Source organism: Alosa alosa, chromosome 4, assembly GCF_017589495.1.
Source record: "Alosa alosa isolate M-15738 ecotype Scorff River chromosome 4, AALO_Geno_1.1, whole genome shotgun sequence".
Taxonomy (NCBI): Eukaryota; Metazoa; Chordata; class Actinopteri; order Clupeiformes; family Clupeidae; genus Alosa; species Alosa alosa.
In genome coordinates, this window is record NC_063192.1 from 1804710 (window position 1) to 1823367 (window position 18658).

Genomic DNA, 18658 nt, shown 5'->3' on the forward strand with positions numbered 1-18658 from the left:
CACCGTGGGATAGTGAGAAACGTAATTTCGATCTTTTTGTATGTCTGGAACATGTGAAGAAATTGACAATAAAGCTGACTTTGACTTTGACCTATTTTACTTGTAAGGCTAGTAAATAAGTATGGCCAATTTCTCTAGGTTGTGTCAGCTTCGTTAGTGGCGCAAGCAGGTAAATGTCTGGTTATCATGCAACCAGTTTAATTTAGTAGTGGTTCGAGACCCACGTGGAGTTTATTTAGTTTTATTCATTTGGTGGCATATTCACGGTCCAGCGCATGTAGCCTAGCCTACTACAGACAACCTGACACTTCCAACGCCGACACATCGTGTTGTAAAGCTTTATTAAACAACAAAGTGGAGCATCACAAACATGTCTATTTGAACTTCAGTTAAACAGACGAATCTGCGGCCAGGTATCGGAGGCTAAATTATCAGCTGAACACACCTGCAAGAGAAGGGGGCGGTTACGTTAACTCCAGAGGCAAAGTAAACAGTCCAGCCAGTTAACATGAAAGCCACTTACCGTATAACACCGGCAACTCGAAGTTCATTCATTCAGAAAACAATCGTAGTATTTACAGACGCTATACAATTTTATCGATAATATTAGTCATGGCACATTTGAAAAGGCGTCAGCTTACTGATGAAGAGATCAGGGTTATTTTTACATCTAATGACGACTCTGATGTGGTCATTGAACATCCGTCTGAGGTAAGAGCAGAGATATTCGTGTGTCCTGTTATCCTTGTGACAATTGTAACACGTTGTCAGCGCGACTTCATTTGCGTAATCAGGTGCATGCATGCAACACATGTGATCACATGATGAAAGCATGTGTGTGTGTGGTACTTTGCAATGTTCACGTGAAATAAAACAGATCAGGCCATGCTAACACTGCATAGATTGTAGGCCACCTAATAATGACTATAGAATGTCAGTGTAGAACGCTAGTGACGCAGCCCAAAAAAACTCACCCAGTGGAGTAAGTTGGTTTAAATAAAACCTACGTTCTTAAGGGTTAAACAATCTGCCTTTCAACATCCAATAAACTTCATGTCTATCAACATCCATTACACTATCTACATTCAACTTTTAAACTATCTATTCTGTATCAGGGTACAGATCCTGTTCAACTGTTTCCTCTGCCCACAACTGTTTCAAAATAAAAGTCTGCACTACAATAATTTCCTATTAAATCATTTAACCATTTAAACTATTCAATTTTTAACTGTTCAGCTATTCCAACTATCAGTTATCATCAACTATGACTCCCGCCAACTGTTTCCTCTGCACACAACTGTTTCAAAATAAGTCCTCACTAGCTAGTTAGCTAGTTAACAAAGTTAGCATAACTGCTAGCAAAGATTAGCTAAGTTAGCTACAGTTAGCTTGTTTAAATTGTTAGCATAGTTAACTTTGTAGCTCACTTTTAGCACACTGTTAGCATAGTTAGCTAATTAGCAATATTAGTTAAAAAAATGAACTTCAGCCACTCTAACTGTCAGTTATTGTCCACTATCTACCTATACATAGCCATTAAACTATCTCTCTATCAACATCCATTAAACTATCTGCCAATCAACATCCATTAAACTATTTGCCTATCAAATTTCATTAAACTATCAGTCTATCAACCACTTTATCTACATTCAACTTTTAAACTGTCTACTTTTAAACTATCAACTTTTATTAAGCTTTGTAACCACCATGTCTATCCTAGCATCACCTTAGTAACCATCTCTGCATTATCTATTTTAACTATACATGATATTTTACATCACAACTTTTGCATTTTCATGCACTGGTAATTCCTCGGAATTACATTTTCTAGTTTATTCTTGTGTTACTTTGTTACAGTATATTGACCTACCTGAGTTTTACCTTACATTCAATGTTACATGTTTAAACCTTTAATGGTCAACGCAATTCTCATCCTGAGGAGTGTCTGTGCCAGTTATATAAAATGTACAAGAGCCTGTAAGTTACAATCCTTGATGTTCAAACAAGACTTATTAGAGTTGTAGGCTATTTATTTATTTTTAAAAAACATTGTAATATTAGTCAGAAAAAACTTACAAACAATCATTCGGGCACAAACATCACAGAACTTGGGCTTCTTGCAGTAGTGGTCTTTAAATTTGTGTGGGTGATCATTAACCTTAACAACAGGTTCTGGGGGAGGGGGTGGAGGAGGTTCCTCTTCCTCCACCTCTTCATCATATAGAAAATAAACCTGTGGCAAATGAAAACAGAATAATCAGAAATGTTACAATTTGTAACTATTTACAATAGTAAACAAACTGCCGCAACTGGCCCATGGGGACCCAGGTTTAGTGCTGCCACTAACGACTACAGTGGGTACCACTTGGAATTGTCCGGTTTCACGTGTGAATCACACGTCTTTTATTTATATTTCCCCAGTGAAGCTGCAATGACCTAAACAACCAAGTAATACGTTGTAAGTTGTACGTTATAAGTTGTAATACATTTCACGCAGCTGCGTGAATCACAGAAAGCGTGAATGAAGTGGCCACTTCTAAATGGGACCCACTGTAATTTTTTCTAATCTTTCAACAAATTTTCCGATTAGTCGACTAATCTAAACGACTAATTAAAAAAATAAGGTGTGTTATTGTTGTGTCCATTTTATTTTGAACTCAACTGAAGGGACAAAGCATAAAACAAATGTCATCCATATATCAGCCTACTTTTGTTAGAAGATTTATTTAGTTATTAGAAAGTAAACTGTTTAAAAACATGTATTAACAATCTAAGCATATAAGTATCTGCATTTCCATTAGGCTATAGTTAACTGTCTGTAATACTATACTGTATCTGGATTTCGATTAGGCTATAGCAGGGGTCGGCAACCTATGGTACGAGTGCCACGGGTGGCACGCCGTGGAATAAACACTGACACGCTGGCACCTCAGTATTATTACGATACTCATTTTATCTGTCCCGTATTAAAAATAAAAGTATCTGCCTCGCTGTGTCTGTGAGCGTTTGACTGCCGGCACTAGGACCCAGAGGACACCACTGCGTGGATTTGCGTCAGTTAAGTTGCAGGAGCGCAAATTTCAGATCAAAGTGTGTGACGTGACCAAACACACTGTCCGCTGTCTTCTTGCTGACATATGAATGAATGACAGAGCATGATATTGTGAACAATGGCAACGCTGGCTGCTGAAAAGGACACTAGAGTTTGGTTTTGTGTATTTGTGAAGGACCGTGCTGTGTGCACTTTATGCTGTGAGAATGGTGTGTACAGAACGTCAAGTGTTAAGCGTCATTATGAGACGAAGCACGAGAAGACCTTCAAAGATCAAGCAGACAAAGTAGAGTCAATTAAACTTGCTCCAGATATGGAAAACAAGCTAGCTCCTCCAAGGTTTTTACCACTGCTAAAGATCACGGGACAGAAGCAAGCTATCGCATTGTGCATTGCATTGCGAAGCATGGGAAGCCGTTTATGGATGGCGAATTTATTAAGGAGGCGTTTCTCAGTTGCTCAGATGCTCTTTTTTAAAGCTTGCCAAATAAAGAAACCATCAAGTTACGAATAAAGGACATTCCCACGTCAGCTAGAAGTGTTCAGTGACGTATTGATGAAATGGCTGAGAATGTCAGAGCTCAGCAAACAGCTGGATTAAGTGATGCTGCGGTATTTATTTAGTTTCAATGTGTAGGCTAGCTGTTTTTCAGTCTTTGAAATGTTGTTGTGGCTATTTTGTTAAGAATACAGATACTGTTATTGTTGAGAATAAAATTCCAGGTAAATTGGAAATGTTTTTGTATTTTGTGTCATAATTTAACTTTGCGTTATTGTTGATAATGGCACACAGATGAGAAGAAATTTTCAAACTGGCACTCCATGTCACAAAGGTTGCCGACCCCTGGGCTATAGTATACTGTCTGTAATACTATACTGCAGGGGTCTCAAACACCCGGCCCGCGGGCCAAATCCGGCCCGCGTCCGGCCCAATTCCGGCCCGCGCCGTATGTCAAAATAATAATGTAATCCGGCCCTTGAGACTATTTTTAATTGCGACAAACAACGATACTGATTAAAATAGACGATAGTTCCAAGTACGGTGACAAATCTCATTTGTACTCTGCTCCACTATGTGCTAGACATCCAGAGCTTCATTCAAACCCAAAATCGCCAAGAAAGTTTTCAGGAAATACTTGTATTACACGCAAGAAACACAAAGACGTGCATTTGTAATGACGCGGAAGCGATGCAGGCCATAGTGTTGCATACATTTAAGCAGAAATAGGCCTACACCAAATGTTGAAAAACGTTTACATGTGATGAAGTCTTAGGTAGGCTATGCTATTCACCTATTCTAAATCTGAAGGAGAATATCCTTTTGGAGATTATGATCGATCGATCGTCTATTGAATGGAGGTGCGTCTGCGTGGATACGACGGTGTCCACTAAGCATACCATGCTTATTTCGACCCTCTGCCCAACATAGCTTGGAGGTTGCAGTTGTAATCGTGATGATAGTGTCCGTAGTGGACGTGGTACAGACAGCAGGGCTAGTAGAAATAGGGCTCTAAAGTCACCCGCAATATGATGCGAACTTCTAATTACCCGCGATAGGAACTGATTTGACCAGAATACTTTATTAGGCCTTGTGGTTTAGAAACCATATACATCTTAGGTGTTGGTATACATCTTAGGTGTTTTCCTGTTAATTTGTTATGTGGGTAATATGAAAAAAGGAAAGTAAACCTGCTCAAATATGTTCATCCAGTATTTACTGAAAGGTGCATAATTTGAGGTGCTTGCCATCCAGTGGCAAATTAGATGGGTAAATTGACCCCTTCATAAACTTTTGTTTTACTCAAAGATTTTTACATTTACAGTAGGACTTTATCTCTGACCATTTTCAAGCCATGGCCTTTTGAAATTTTGATATAAAAATCCAATGGTGTTGCTTTCTTAACCCTGACGCCTATAGTTTGCCAGGTTTAAAAAAGTTATGAGAGGAACATATTTTTATTTGGTGTGAAACACACACATACCCGTTTTTATGCTTTTCATTTGTTTTATAATTTGTATTAATATTTATTTTATCATTATTTTATTTATAAGGTTGCTAGCACAGGTGTCTAAAACTAGATAAAAACACTTGCACTTTCTGTTTGCAGTTGTGTGTGGTATTTGAAAAAAAGAATATTGCATTTTCAGAAATAGCCGGCCCTCCAATCAGATGACGTTGGCAGAATTGGCCCCCAGCTTATTTGAGTTTGAGACCCCTGCTATACTGTATCTGCATTTCCATTAGGCTATAGTATACTGTAATGGACACTATGGACATAATTCACCATACTGTATTATTGACATGTATCCCCTTACTTACTTACGGTAAGTGTGTTCTGTGTTGTGAGTTATGCTACGATCTGAGATGCATTCCGCACGACACGTCAATGTATTATCTCGTTTTGTGTTATAGGGAAGCTGTCTCTTTAATGAAGCGCACCTTGATTGTTGATAGCCTATCACGGGCGGCATCATGTTCGTTTTAACAGTTTTTTGTATGAATGAATAAACAACACGCCGTTTCGTTGTCAACTTCACTTCATTTACTGCAATTTCCACTATACGTTTACACGTTCGCGTCTACACTTGCGTGCATGGCAGGGTTTAAAACATTATTTCCAAAGTCTAAGTAGCCTGTTTAATATCCAAAGACAGTCACTGTACTTCTCAAGAGTTAATAACATAGAGTTAATAACATTACAGTGAGCCGTTTGAGACGGGAATCCAAATTTCTCGGGCCCACCCAATAGCCCCCCCCTCCAAAAAAAACCCATGGTGTAGTGTATGTGTAAGTCCATGTTATCATACCATTATACCTTTCAACAGAGTCTTAGTTCCAATTAAAATTAATTTTCAACCACTTATCAACCACTATCCATATGATCCTTCAAATCTTGAAGCACATGCATGTGAACATGTGTATTTAATAGTGCATCTCTGGCTAACTTTGTGGAAATGCACTGATAGAGAGACAAACATGCATGTGTTCATATCTCTGGAACTTTACTTCTGAAATACATGAGTCAATATCTGTAGTGATATACTGTAACATGTATGCGGGTGGTCAATGGAGAATAAACAGGGTTAATGAATTAATGAAATATCCCAGGTTGCAGTGCGTTAGCTGTATGATAACATCTAAAAAATGTTCTGTTTACAAATATAACCATGCATTCCTATGTGTCACCTGTGATGATTGCAAGCATTGCAAGTGGTTTCATGTTGGTGGAATGAGCCCAGTGCTCTCCGTTCCTGTGGTAGTTTTGGGTCATTTAAGAGGGGTCTAAAGACATTCCTGTTCAACATGCACTTAGTTCTTTAAGCACTTATGCGTTATGGTTTGTATAATATTGTTTTATTTCCATTAGGCTGTTGATTAATTGCATTGCATGTAAATGCAATGGACTATTATCGCTGTTCTTCTTATTATTATTCTTCTTCCGACCAACTTTGACGTTCAAAGGCTCTAAAACCACTGAACCGTTTGACGTCATTCAAACACTCCTACAAAGGTCTTGTAACGGAGATTTGTCCAATGTATTTTTCACATTTGTGAACTTTATACTTTTTGAGATATTTACAATAAAAGCGCAATAAATTCCCATTGACTTAACATTGACCGCCGTGGCGGCAACTTTTAGCATTATGACGTGACCTCCAGCTGAAAGCAATCAACAGTTGAACGTGAGCTACCGCTGGCCCTGGAGCTGTGAATCTTCTGAACGTCTTCGCCTGCTGTGCCTTGGTCACTTTATTTGCTCGTAAAACTCTTCTTCAGAGGCACATTTCTCTAATTACAGACAAGGTAAGTGTTCCGGTTTTTGGTATTTGAGTCATTTATGTCGTCAAACATTATGCTAAGCGTGTATGAAATGATGGGTCACAAATAACTAAACTAACGTTATAACGTTAGGTAACGTTAACGTTAGTGAAATAGTTGACGTTAGCACCTTGCTACGTTGATATGTATTATGTAAGGAAACCCACTGTTAATCAACGTTAATATGTCGTCAACTTTACAGTGACGATTAGCTGTAGGTTTCGATAGCTAACAAAATGTAATGCACTAACGTTACATTTGTTCATTAGGCCTACCTACCAGGAGCGTTTTAACTAGAACGTTAAAGTAAACCAGAGAAGTAGGCCTACAGATACTAGGCTCTGGTTCTATTCAACATCAGGTCACTTTCCCTAGAATAGATTATGAATGCAGACTTCGTGGTGCTTGATTATAGCCTAGGGCTAGGCTGTGTGAAGGGACCTGATGAAACCCATCATGGGTTTCATTCATGGCATGAATAACGTTAGCTAACGTTACTTGTTTGATGGTCATAACGTTATAGCTTCTACTGTTCACATTTTAGTTAAAGTTAACAAATATATGCTCCTGTTTTTATTTTAACAAATGTTTAACGTTGTACACCGTTTGTTTGTGTATCAAATAGGCCAGGCTACGTTTCATTCTACACTCCTGATTCTTACGTAGCCTACAATAAGTAAACACTATCACGGTATACTATAGTTCGTCTATTGATGGGTTTCATCAGGTCCCTTTCAACAGACAATCAAGCACCTAGATTATGAATGCATTGGTGCTTTATTAATACTCCTGTGGAAAGGGACCGTATGAAAGCCATGAATAGGCTACTGCTAGGAAATGAACAATACGACTAAAGTCTTGTTAAAACACACAACAGAAGTTGAGCTATAATGTTTGTGTTGTCAACATAGGCTACAATGTTTACTTGGCCTACTCATTTCTGCATTGTTCTGGTCTATAAATTAAAGTGTAGCCTGGCACGTGAATCAGACTTTCCAGTTGTAGTACATCGTAATCTGTAGGAAAAAATGTGGCTGACAGACCTAGCAAGCTGTTTAAGTTATAGCAGTTGGTTATCAAGATACTTAGTATCAGAATGATCCGTCCTTACTCATATGATTATCAACAGCAACAACAGACCCTTTGCCTGCAAAGTTTTCTAAGCTGTTTACGTTGTATATTTAAAAAAAATATGATTAGCTATCACCTGTACTAAAACTGAAAACAATAAAACACAGAATTCTGCTTTGTTTGCAATTTAATATTATAGGCTAGTATTTAACTACCAGTAGCTTGATGGTGCAACAATTGTATTGTAGGCCTACTCTACCTTTTTTTTTTTAATTGTCCTAGAATTGTTGAGAGAATTGTTTAAAAAGCTTAAACTGTTTACCATGTTAGTTGTTAGGTTATAATGTGTCAGCCTAATGTAATGTAACAACTTCACTTAAATACCTTAGTTGTATTGAACAATTGTACAATTGCAGACATTCCTTGTTTTGGTATAACTGTTAAACTTGTTTGCTTTTGCCTTTTAGGGTTCCAGACCAGACCAGTGGTGATGACCGTGTATGACATTACGTGTGTGCCTGTCTGTGTGCACACCTGTCAACCATACATCTCTGACAATGTTGCTAGCAACTGAAAGTAATTGTGGTGAATAATTACTTAATATTAATCTTAGACTGGCAAACTTCAGGAAAAACTCAGGAATGAAGTTTATTCTGTTACAAGCAGAGAGGGTACAAAAAATGGTCTATCGTCTATGTAGGCTTAGCGCAGGCCATGGCCTCTGTTGGATCACCCTCTCTCTCTCAGTTCTCCATAGTCTAAGTCCAAGTCTAAATCCAAAATTACAATCCTTGTACTGAGACTATCACAATGATACCAGACATGAATACATTTACATTTCATGACACATGGATACATTATATCAAGGTAAAATCCTTTGTCCTGTATACCTGATAGCCCTTGAACCACTACATTAGCATTTGATTGGGGGAGGGGAGGGTGTCTTTGTTTTAAACCAAGAAGGGCCACATGGCAATTAAATTATTATTAATTTTAACCGTAAAATTATTGCTATCACAACATACCTACTAACATACATTCTTACAAACATGTGACCATATCTCAACATATCTGCACATACCATTTAACCATACTGAGACTTATCTGAGATCTACACTGAGACATTCTGAGATATATTGTTGTGTGAGGACTATACTCACTAACTAAATGGAACATGTATACCTGTGAATCATATTTGTCAACCATTCATACCTTTAATCATACCCAGGGTTCTTGCAGGTTTCAGTAAGTCAAATTAAAGACCTTTTTAAGACATTTTAAGACCATAAAGATTGAAATTTAAGACCTACACGACGCATTACCAAAAAATATTCAAATCAAAGAAATTCTGAAAAAATCATTGAAAAGTCGTTGAAAAAGGATTAATTAAATTTACAGATAAAGCAATCAAAGTAGTAACCTTCCACACCCAACATCTACAACCCAACTGATTTTTGCATTGCTCACTTGTAGTATAGGCTACTCAAGGAAAAATATCCGTGTCACGTACCAAATGCCCTAAACCTTAAACCCAAAATGAAAATAATCTAAAACAAACTAGCCCTCAAATAGAATAGATTTCATCAAGGAAGTCAAAAATGAGACTGGAGTTGAAACTGGGTGTGAAAGTGTGTTTTGGGTGGACACTCTGCACTTGTCTGCGTGTGTGTGTGTGTGTGTGTCAGGGTTTCCGTTGTCCGGTAATTACCGGACATTGGCCGGAAAATAAATGAAATGTCCGACAAAATAAATCTCTCCGGTCAAATTGTCCGATTGAAATTGGCTAATAATCCCGTCCCCTAACGCAATCTGAATTTGAGAATAAGCCTTAATATGTAAGCCTATATTATACGTCCTCTGGCTATGTTTTTAAATGAACAGGCTCTTGAAAAGTAGGCTATTAAACAACACGCATAGCCTATGCTGCATTTCAAATAGGAAGCGCACGCTTAAAATGTCCATGTTAAACAACGAACAAATGAGTGAGGCGGTTCAAACATGGCCAGGCCCAGGCAGACTAGCCTTAAAAGTTTTTTCAGAGGCCAGACGCGATGGATGATAATAAATTGTTAACGTCTGAAGCCTGTCCGGTCAACTCCACCACCCCCAGATAAAAAGCAGAAGTGTCGGGCGTAGGCCTATCTGTCGGAATCAGTGACGTTGGAAGTGGAGTTGCGGGGGTGCGGCCGCTCCAAGACACTGTCATTTTCCGTGTACACTGGACATGCAACTGTGTTCTTTACCCAAAGCATACAGTAGGCCTATGCTTTCTCTGTCTATAATCTGCAGGGTTAGGGCCTCCTCGACGAGGAGATTGCTGGTCCGCTCATCATTGAACCGTGGGCCGAAAGAAAAAGAAATTAAACATTTCCCAGAATAATCAACATTTCTTCATTTATTGTTATCAAATAAAGAGGCATATCTTAGGGGGTAGTGGTGTGAGCGCTCATTCTTGTGTGTGCGCATCTGTGCAAGTTAAACAGTCACTGGAGATAACGTGGGTAGCAGCAACAAACAACGTAGCCTTTTTAAAACAACAAACTTAGTGGACTCTTGCTGTCCATGAAAACATAGATACTGGCTAGATCTTGTTAGGCATGTTTAAGTTAGGCTAATGAACACGTTGCATTCTATACAGCCTGATTATGTCATTCTTTAAGCTACATAGCCTGTCTCCAGTTTTCCTCAATTTGACTAAGAAGCGATAATAGATATTTGACCGGCATATCACCAAAATGTCCGAAAAAAGAAACCTCACCATTTTTTTGTAGCGGAAACTCTGGTGTGTGTGTGTTTGCATGAGAATGTGTGTGGGTGCGGTATGTGTATGAGCCTTGTCAAGGATGTCGTTAGGCTTACAGTATTTTGGGGGAGCTGAAACCACCCAAAGATGATCAAAAGCCCTCCTAAAAATATATAGTATTAATATGCGTCCAAATTCACTTCCATTATTCTCTGTTGAATTGCTCACGGAGTACTTATCTCGTACAAGTAGCACAGACGTCACTTGAAAGAGCGAAACCGGAGCTTTCGAATGATGTTAGCGGCTAGTGCTGATAAACAGTTTGTATTTTGTGGCTAGCTTATGTTTCTCTGCATGCTCTCGCTTGTGACTCCAGCGCCTTCACACCCAGAGTCCCTAATTGAATAGTTTTTTTGCAAAGTTTGCAGCGAGCCTCGTACCTGGAGCTGGGTACCACTTGTAACAAACAGCAGACATCGCTGTGATCTAGCCAGTGTTGCCACAGTTACCTTGGAAAAGTAATCTGATTACTCCTTTAAAACGTAACTTTTACTTTTAAAAGTTAAAAGTTACTTAGTTACTTTTAAAATCAAGTAATCAGTAAAGTAACTGAGTTAGATTACAAGTTACTTTATTAGTTACTTTCAGCAGCTGCCGACAACACCCCCCCCCCCACCTCAACATAAAAATGACAACCGGTTTTGCCAATTGGAAATGCATTTTAACAGTAATGTCAACAATGTATAGCAGACATCCAAACCTGCCCTTTAGCCTACTTAGATACTGAAATTCAGATGTTTGTGCAATAATGTCTAGTCAGTACACCAAATAAGGAAGGCCTATAGATAGAAATTGTGATGATAAAATATGTAGATTTTGGTAGTTTGGGCTTTTCATTTTCAAAAGCGGTGTTTGCAAAGAAAAGGCTTTTCATGTAGCCTTGGCAACTACCCATCTAGGCCTGAATAATAGCAAATTAAATGACACTTGTTAAACTCACCTCAACAAGTCTTTTGCAGCCATGGGCAATGCTACAAACAGTGCAGTGTGCAAGACTCATTATGTTTTACTCTTATGAGACAAGGGTACACTTTTGTGTAGTCTGATGTGAAATGGGTCTTAAATGTTCCTTTTTGGAGGCCACTGACTCTGCCATGACGCTCCTGTAGACACACTGAACTGATTAATTTAGTTCGGGAGAAAAAAGATAAAAGCCCACCTACACTGAAAATGTATTGGTTGATTTAGCAAAACAGGCCAGGATGCTCTGTCTTGGTTGCGCTTCAGGAACACACGCACCACCCCTCTCTCTCTCCCTCTTCGTCGTGTGCATGCTAAACTCAGATGCACACGCGATTTGAATTCCCGGTCTTGTTCGTTCTAGATTCCGGGAGATTTTGTCTAATTTGCGGGCGCCAGGAAGTCGCTATCGGGAGACTCCCAGAACTTCTGGAGACTTGGGATGTGTAGCTAGACAGCACTTTGTCACCAGTACAGAGTGTACAACGTACCTTAATGTTATCATGTTTAGCGGACACAAACTCAAAGTAATGACTGTATAGCTAAAATGCGCATCTCTTTCCTCCCTCCATTGTTGTTTATATTTGTGTTGCTGCGTGGTATTACACGTGAGTCATCATGCTGAAAATGTGCGCGTTAATCCCCGAGCAGGTATTGCATTTATCACAGGATTTGTAGATTTATCACTGCGTAGGCTACGTACCAACACCAATATCCCCCAGAAAGAACTACAACACACTGAACCAATGTTCTGAGCAGCCGTTTTTAAGACGTTTTAAGGCCTTAAATTTAAAGTTCTGAATTTTAGGCTTTTTAAGACTTTTAAGACCCCGCGGGAACCCTGCATACCTGTGCTGTAAAATCTGTGAAACATAGCTGTGCTGTTAGATAGTGATGGGGATGAGACCGCATATGCCGAGTCCGAGACAAGACCGAGTCTTTGAAGGGTCGAGACCGAGTCCGTTGGTTTTCAAATACAGTCGAGTCCGAGTCAAGACCGAGTCTTTGAGGAAGCAAGTCCGAGTCGAGAACGAGTCCTTTAGGAGTCGAGACCGAGTTGAGACCAAGACCATAAAAACATGTCAGTTTTCATATTCATGATTTAATATCACCCCAATTAATAATCAACAGTTAGGCCCAGGCTTGGAATTTCACCATTTTATGGGCAAGGCCACTTGGCCTTCAGTTGGGCATATTTGGTGGGGGGCACAAAGGCCACATGTCAGGGCACCAAGGCCAAAGTTAACTATACAGTAGTAGGCTATAAAAATAATCAAAGTTGTATTTAGCCTATTCACAGCAGTATACCTGAATCACTGTATGAAACATTACAAAAACATGAAACATGACATATTACATAGAACTGTAAATCATCTGATCATCTAATATTTAGATGTCTAGGCTATATTTAATATTTATATTTATTTTATATTTGGCCTGTTATGGAATGATGTATTGAACAATTTAAGCACAGCTCAGCTTTAAGAAACTGATGCAACCTAGATGCATGCTTAGCATTTTTTGATCATTAAGACTCCTTTCACAAACTCTTACTCAGCTGTATATCCTCTGATTTTAATATTTACCTATATCTAGGCAATATTTGTAACATTTATTTTGTATTTGGCCTGTAATGAAATCATGAAGAACGATTTAAACACATTTTGAAACCTAAAGACCAAAGTTGGAGTGTAGACCTTGCAGCATTTTTAATTTAACCGGAATACTCTGGAACGGCTTACTGTACCAGGGACTGCTTTACACCTCTGTGTTCGGTAAGGTCTGCTGTTTATTCTGATATATGGTTTGTCATGTGTTGAACAAAGGGTTCGTGAAGTATTCCACCAAGATGAATGGGTAGGGAGATGGGTGTAGCACCTTATGTAGACGTTATGATTAAATTTAATTATATTATTTACTTTTCTCGCGAACCGTTCACCACAGCAATTAGCGGCTAACATTGTTTAAAAGCTGAGAAAAAGCTCTTTCATGTGATGTGATACATGTGCCTGTGTGATGAGTAGGCTTAGCGATTGCGAGAATATCAACTGAGAAGAATGGGTGAATTTGGACGCACTTTCTGTCTTGCCATGTGCTGTCATTTTCTCCACTGTGTAAGACTGAATTAGTTTGCGCTGTGATGCTAAGATTATTTTACGGATATTAAACGGACGCAAAGCAGAATATTGAAAGAAGGGGACACCAAGGCCAACAAGGGGCAAAGACGTGGCTACCGTGAAATTTCATTTTGATTTTTTTTTTTTTATATGAACATAAAAAAATGTGTTGGTCTCGAGGACTCGGTTTGAAATTACGAGTCCTTCTCCTCCCACTGTGGTCCGAGACCGAGTCAAGACCGAGTCTTTGAAGGAACAAGTCTGAGTCGAGTCCGAGAAAGCAGAAATCGGTCTCGAGACCGGACTCGAGTACTACATCACTGCTGTTAGACCTCTCTTTTTAGACCTGAGCTGTGGTGTGTGAAAAAAAAGATTCTAACATAAGTTCTGTCTAAAACTGATCATCTGAAGGGCTGACTCTTTTATTCTTCAGTGTATATATCACCATCAAATTTGACCTAATACCATTAACTGAGGCCTCTAGCTGTTGCTGCCAGTTCAGAGTTACCACTGATAAATAGATCTGTCTTAGGATAATATGATTGGCATTATCAAGTTCTGTATATATAATATACACAACTGTGATTTTACTTCAAGCTTACATTGGTAAGTGTTCATTAGTGTATTCTGAGTATTATTCTGCTGTATTAAAACAAAGAATGTTGATCAATATTGAATTGACAATTTATTTTTACTGACTGTCATATACTCTAAGCTAACATCTAACCAAGTAAGTGGTTTTCAAGAATACTGTAAGACTATGTAATCTGAATAATCATACTGTAAGTAATATAATGTTATACACAGCAGCTTTTTTGCATTTACATGCAACGGTAATTCCCTGGAATTGCATTTTCTAGTTTGACATTATTGTTTATTATTGATATTCTCCTTAATGTAGTTTTACCATGTCATTGTTTTTATAATATTGATTGAATGGACATTATTGTTTATTATTGCTTTTAACCTCATTTTCATTGTTTATTTTATTAGGCTATTGATTGAATTGACATTGTTGTTTATTATTGCTGTTGCCTGGTGACACCAGTGGATACCACGCATCAAATATGTAAATTTCACAAACGCACCACGTCGGTGCTTTGTTGGATTCCGAAATGTCACGGGTTGCGGCCCTCAGGTGCTCAGGCCCGCCATTGCCGCTTGTGGCTATATTTGTCATTCTTTCTGATGCCAGTGGGTGGCGCTATGCCAAATATGCATTATGGGTGTGTGAATATTATCATTACCATGGTATTCAATGACCTGTGAAGTATAAAACATTTCAAGCCATGCATGGTGAATTAAGACACATTTATTGTTTATGTGGAAGGGTATTAAAATGAATCATTTTGCCATTTCATCAAATTACAACATATCAAAGAAAACTTCACAATTTAGAATCAGGAGCATCTTGCCATCATGTATACCAACCTGACATGAATTGGATAAACCGTCTAGGAGGAGTATGTTAAAATTGATCATGTCCACAACGCACAAAATCCCAATTACCTCACGTCCTGTGGCCGTGGCTAATGGCATGTTTAGGCTAGGGTAGGCTAAATACAATTATGTGCAGAATATGGTCCATATTGTAGGATACTGGTGCGAATAGACTCAAAGCGGCAAAAGTGGATGTTCCTAACCCTGGTCACAAGTGCTACCTGGTGGTTGTTTGGGTCATTGCAGCTTCACTCTGGGAAATATAAATAAATTCATGATTCACGCTTGAGGTCACGTGAGAGTCACGTGTGAAGCTGCACAATTTGAAGTAGTACCCACTGTACACCAGCTGCCAACCAACAACCATATAGGAGAAAAGTGGGAGCACAGCTTTGCTCAACGAGGAGGGCTCCTTTCCTAGGACAGAGCAGGCTGCTCATGGCCGCCCTCCCAAACCTACACACCTACATACAGAGGTGCGAGACTGAAGGTGCACAGCCGGCGGCAAGGTGTTTCACTCCTCAACAGCTAAAGTGATGGGGATCCAGAACATCAAACCCATAGGTCCTCAACACCCTTGCAAATGGCTACCGCCTTCAATTTCGCTACCAGCTCCCTCTGAACTCTGGGATTTGCTCCTAGACAAGAATGCTATCAAGGAGATAGACCCTTGGGGCATGTTCTCCACCTACTTCATTAGACTGGCGGCGTCTAAACCTCAAACAGCTGCCCTTTTGTGTATTTTAGTGTCCATTTAGTGGAACCAGGAGACTGGTTCATTAGAGATCTGAGGGACACTTACATATACCCATTGCTCCTCCACACCGTCTCTTCCTTCGTTTCCACTTTGAAGGCCACTCATTCTAGTTCAAGGTGCTACCCTTTGGGCTATCATTGGACCCTGGGTATTCACCAAATGCATACACGAGGCTCTGTCACTAGGCTTTGCTCTTACACCGCCAGGGCATCTGTGTTCTCCCTTACCTGGATGACTGGCTGCTTTACGCGGGGTCACCAAACCTGGATGGTTTAAATGCTCGGACACTACTCCACCATGTTTCAGCTCTTGGTCTGGCATTGAACTTCACAAAGAGCAAATGGAAACCTTCCCAGTCTATAGACTTCATAGGTATCCTATTAGAATCAAACACCAAACAAGCAGGCCTCACTCAGGAAAGAGTTCGGAATACATTGGGAGTGGTGACACGTGTAAGATCAAGCCAGACTGTGCGGTATGGCATGCTGCTACGCCTGGCAGGCATGTTGGCACACTGGGGAGGCTACATCTCCGGCCCTTCTAATACCGGCTGAGGACCATGAGGCTTTCAGCCCAAACACAAAAACGGGTGCTAATGACTGTCCCCCCAAGAGTGCTGCCTCTCTAGACCAGTGGATGCTGAGGTCTTTTCCCCTCAGGGGGGTTCCACTGAGGCCACCCCTAGCAAGGAGGGAGGTCATCACCACAGACGCCAGCCAGCATGGAGCTGGGGTTTGGAATCACCAGGGAGTACACAGTGTGTGGCAAGGCAGGCTTCAGACCTACCACATAAATTATCTGGAGCTGTGTGCAGCCTGCCTTACACTGCAGCACTTCAGAGAACATTTGGAACACAAACATTTTCTGATTCATTCCGGCAACACATCAACAGTCTACCATGTCAACTACCAAGGGGAGCCAGTGTTGAACAGCCCCACCAGACATATTTGGCTGTGGGCAGATGCACACCTGCTATGTCTGACGGCGATTCAAGTGCCCGGGACAAACCCTGTGTTGCCGATGTCTTGTCCCTTGTCCCTCAACTAAAAGTCCCAGGCTGAAGGATCTGAGGGGCCGAGCCGGACAGCAGTGGGTTATTAAATCTTTTAAATAGTCAGGTGTTATCTCAATGTAATATGGGGGAGTAATGTCTGAATGAGGAGGTTGTTCAGATGATCTGGAGCACCTATGGGCAAGCAGAGGTGGATCTGTTTGACTCACTGTCTGAGGTGGTTTTCGCTGCAGGGCGAACCAGTGGCTAAATGCTATATGCATTCCCACCGTTTCTGTTACTTTGGCAGACACTCCAGCAAATAGAGATGACCAACCAGCCAGTGCTTCTGAATGCACCATATCACGTCCACAGCCCTTGGTTTTACCTTCTCAAGGCACTCTTGACGTGGCCACCCAGCCAATTACCGGTCAGGGTAGACTTGTTGACCCAGTTGAATGGGCGTCTGTGGCATCATCAACCGCAGAAACTGAAGCACTTTGGGAGGTCATGCAGTGTATTAGACTGTTCACAGGGGGTGAGGGACACTATTTTAAATGCCCCATCTACAATGTTGCTGAATTGTAATAGATGGAGGTATTTTTCATCGTTAAAAAAGTTCTCAGCTTTTTAACGATGTTAGCCCCTAGTTGCTGTGGTAAACGGTTCACGAGAAAAGTAACTTTAGTTTAATCATATTATTTTACATACAGTTCTGCGCCCATCTCCCTACCCATTCATCTCGGTGGAATGAACTCCTACCGGTGTAAAGCATTCCCCTGTACAGTCAGCCATTCCAGAGTAATCCAGTTTTGAATTTTCAGCAAATTTCCACATGCATGTCTCCAACTTTGGGCTTTACATTTCACAGTCACAATGTGTTTAAATTGTTCAGTACATTATTTCATAACAGACCAAATACAAAACAAATGTTACAAATATTGCGTAGATATCTGTAAATATTAAAATCAGAGGATATACAGCTGACTAAGAGTTTGTCAATATAGCCTTAATGATCACAAAATGCTAAGCATGTATATAGGCTATTTGAGTTTCTTAAAGCTGAGTTGTGCTTAAATTGTTCAATACATGATTTCAACAGACCAAATAGAAAATAAATGTTATATATAGTCTAGATATCTGTAAATATTAAAATTGATCATATTCTATGTAATATGTCATGTTTCATGTTTTTGTCATGTTTCATATTGATGCAGGTCTACTGCTGTGAATAGGCTAAATACAACTATTTTATGTAGAAAACTGTATAGTTAAGTTTGGCTTTGGTGCCCTGACGTGTGGCCTTTGTGCCCCCCACCAAATATGCCCAACTGAAGGCCAAGTGGCCTTGCCCCTAAAATTATGAAATTCCAAGCTTGGTTGTGATATTGATTGGGGACATGAGAATGTTAAGTTTGTGTCAAAACAAAGTCAATTCCACACAGGAAGAACATGTTTATGTACGTGTCTACAAATTAAGAAAAGATGCGATATGTGGTAGACAGACTGAAGCATATTCTATGCTATGGATAAAAAATAATTGCAATTTATTAATATGCACAACAAATGTCATGCTGTGAACTAGCCCTAGTCACGTCATAGTAAATTAATATATCTGTTTTATGTAGATTTGTGCATCTGTAGCAT

At 39.8% G+C, this 18658-nt stretch overlaps 1 protein-coding gene across 1 annotated transcript in view; it reads right to left on the reverse strand.

Annotated features, from left to right (window-relative positions):
• LOC125292789 (SH3 and cysteine-rich domain-containing protein 3) overlaps positions 1-18658 on the reverse strand; it is an 83594-nt gene that overhangs the window by 36898 nt on the left and 28038 nt on the right. The window contains exon 4 of the mRNA XM_048240219.1: positions 2077-2233. Coding sequence (XP_048096176.1) covers positions 2077-2233 — 157 coding nt within the window. The remainder of the gene's footprint in view (positions 1-2076; positions 2234-18658) is intronic.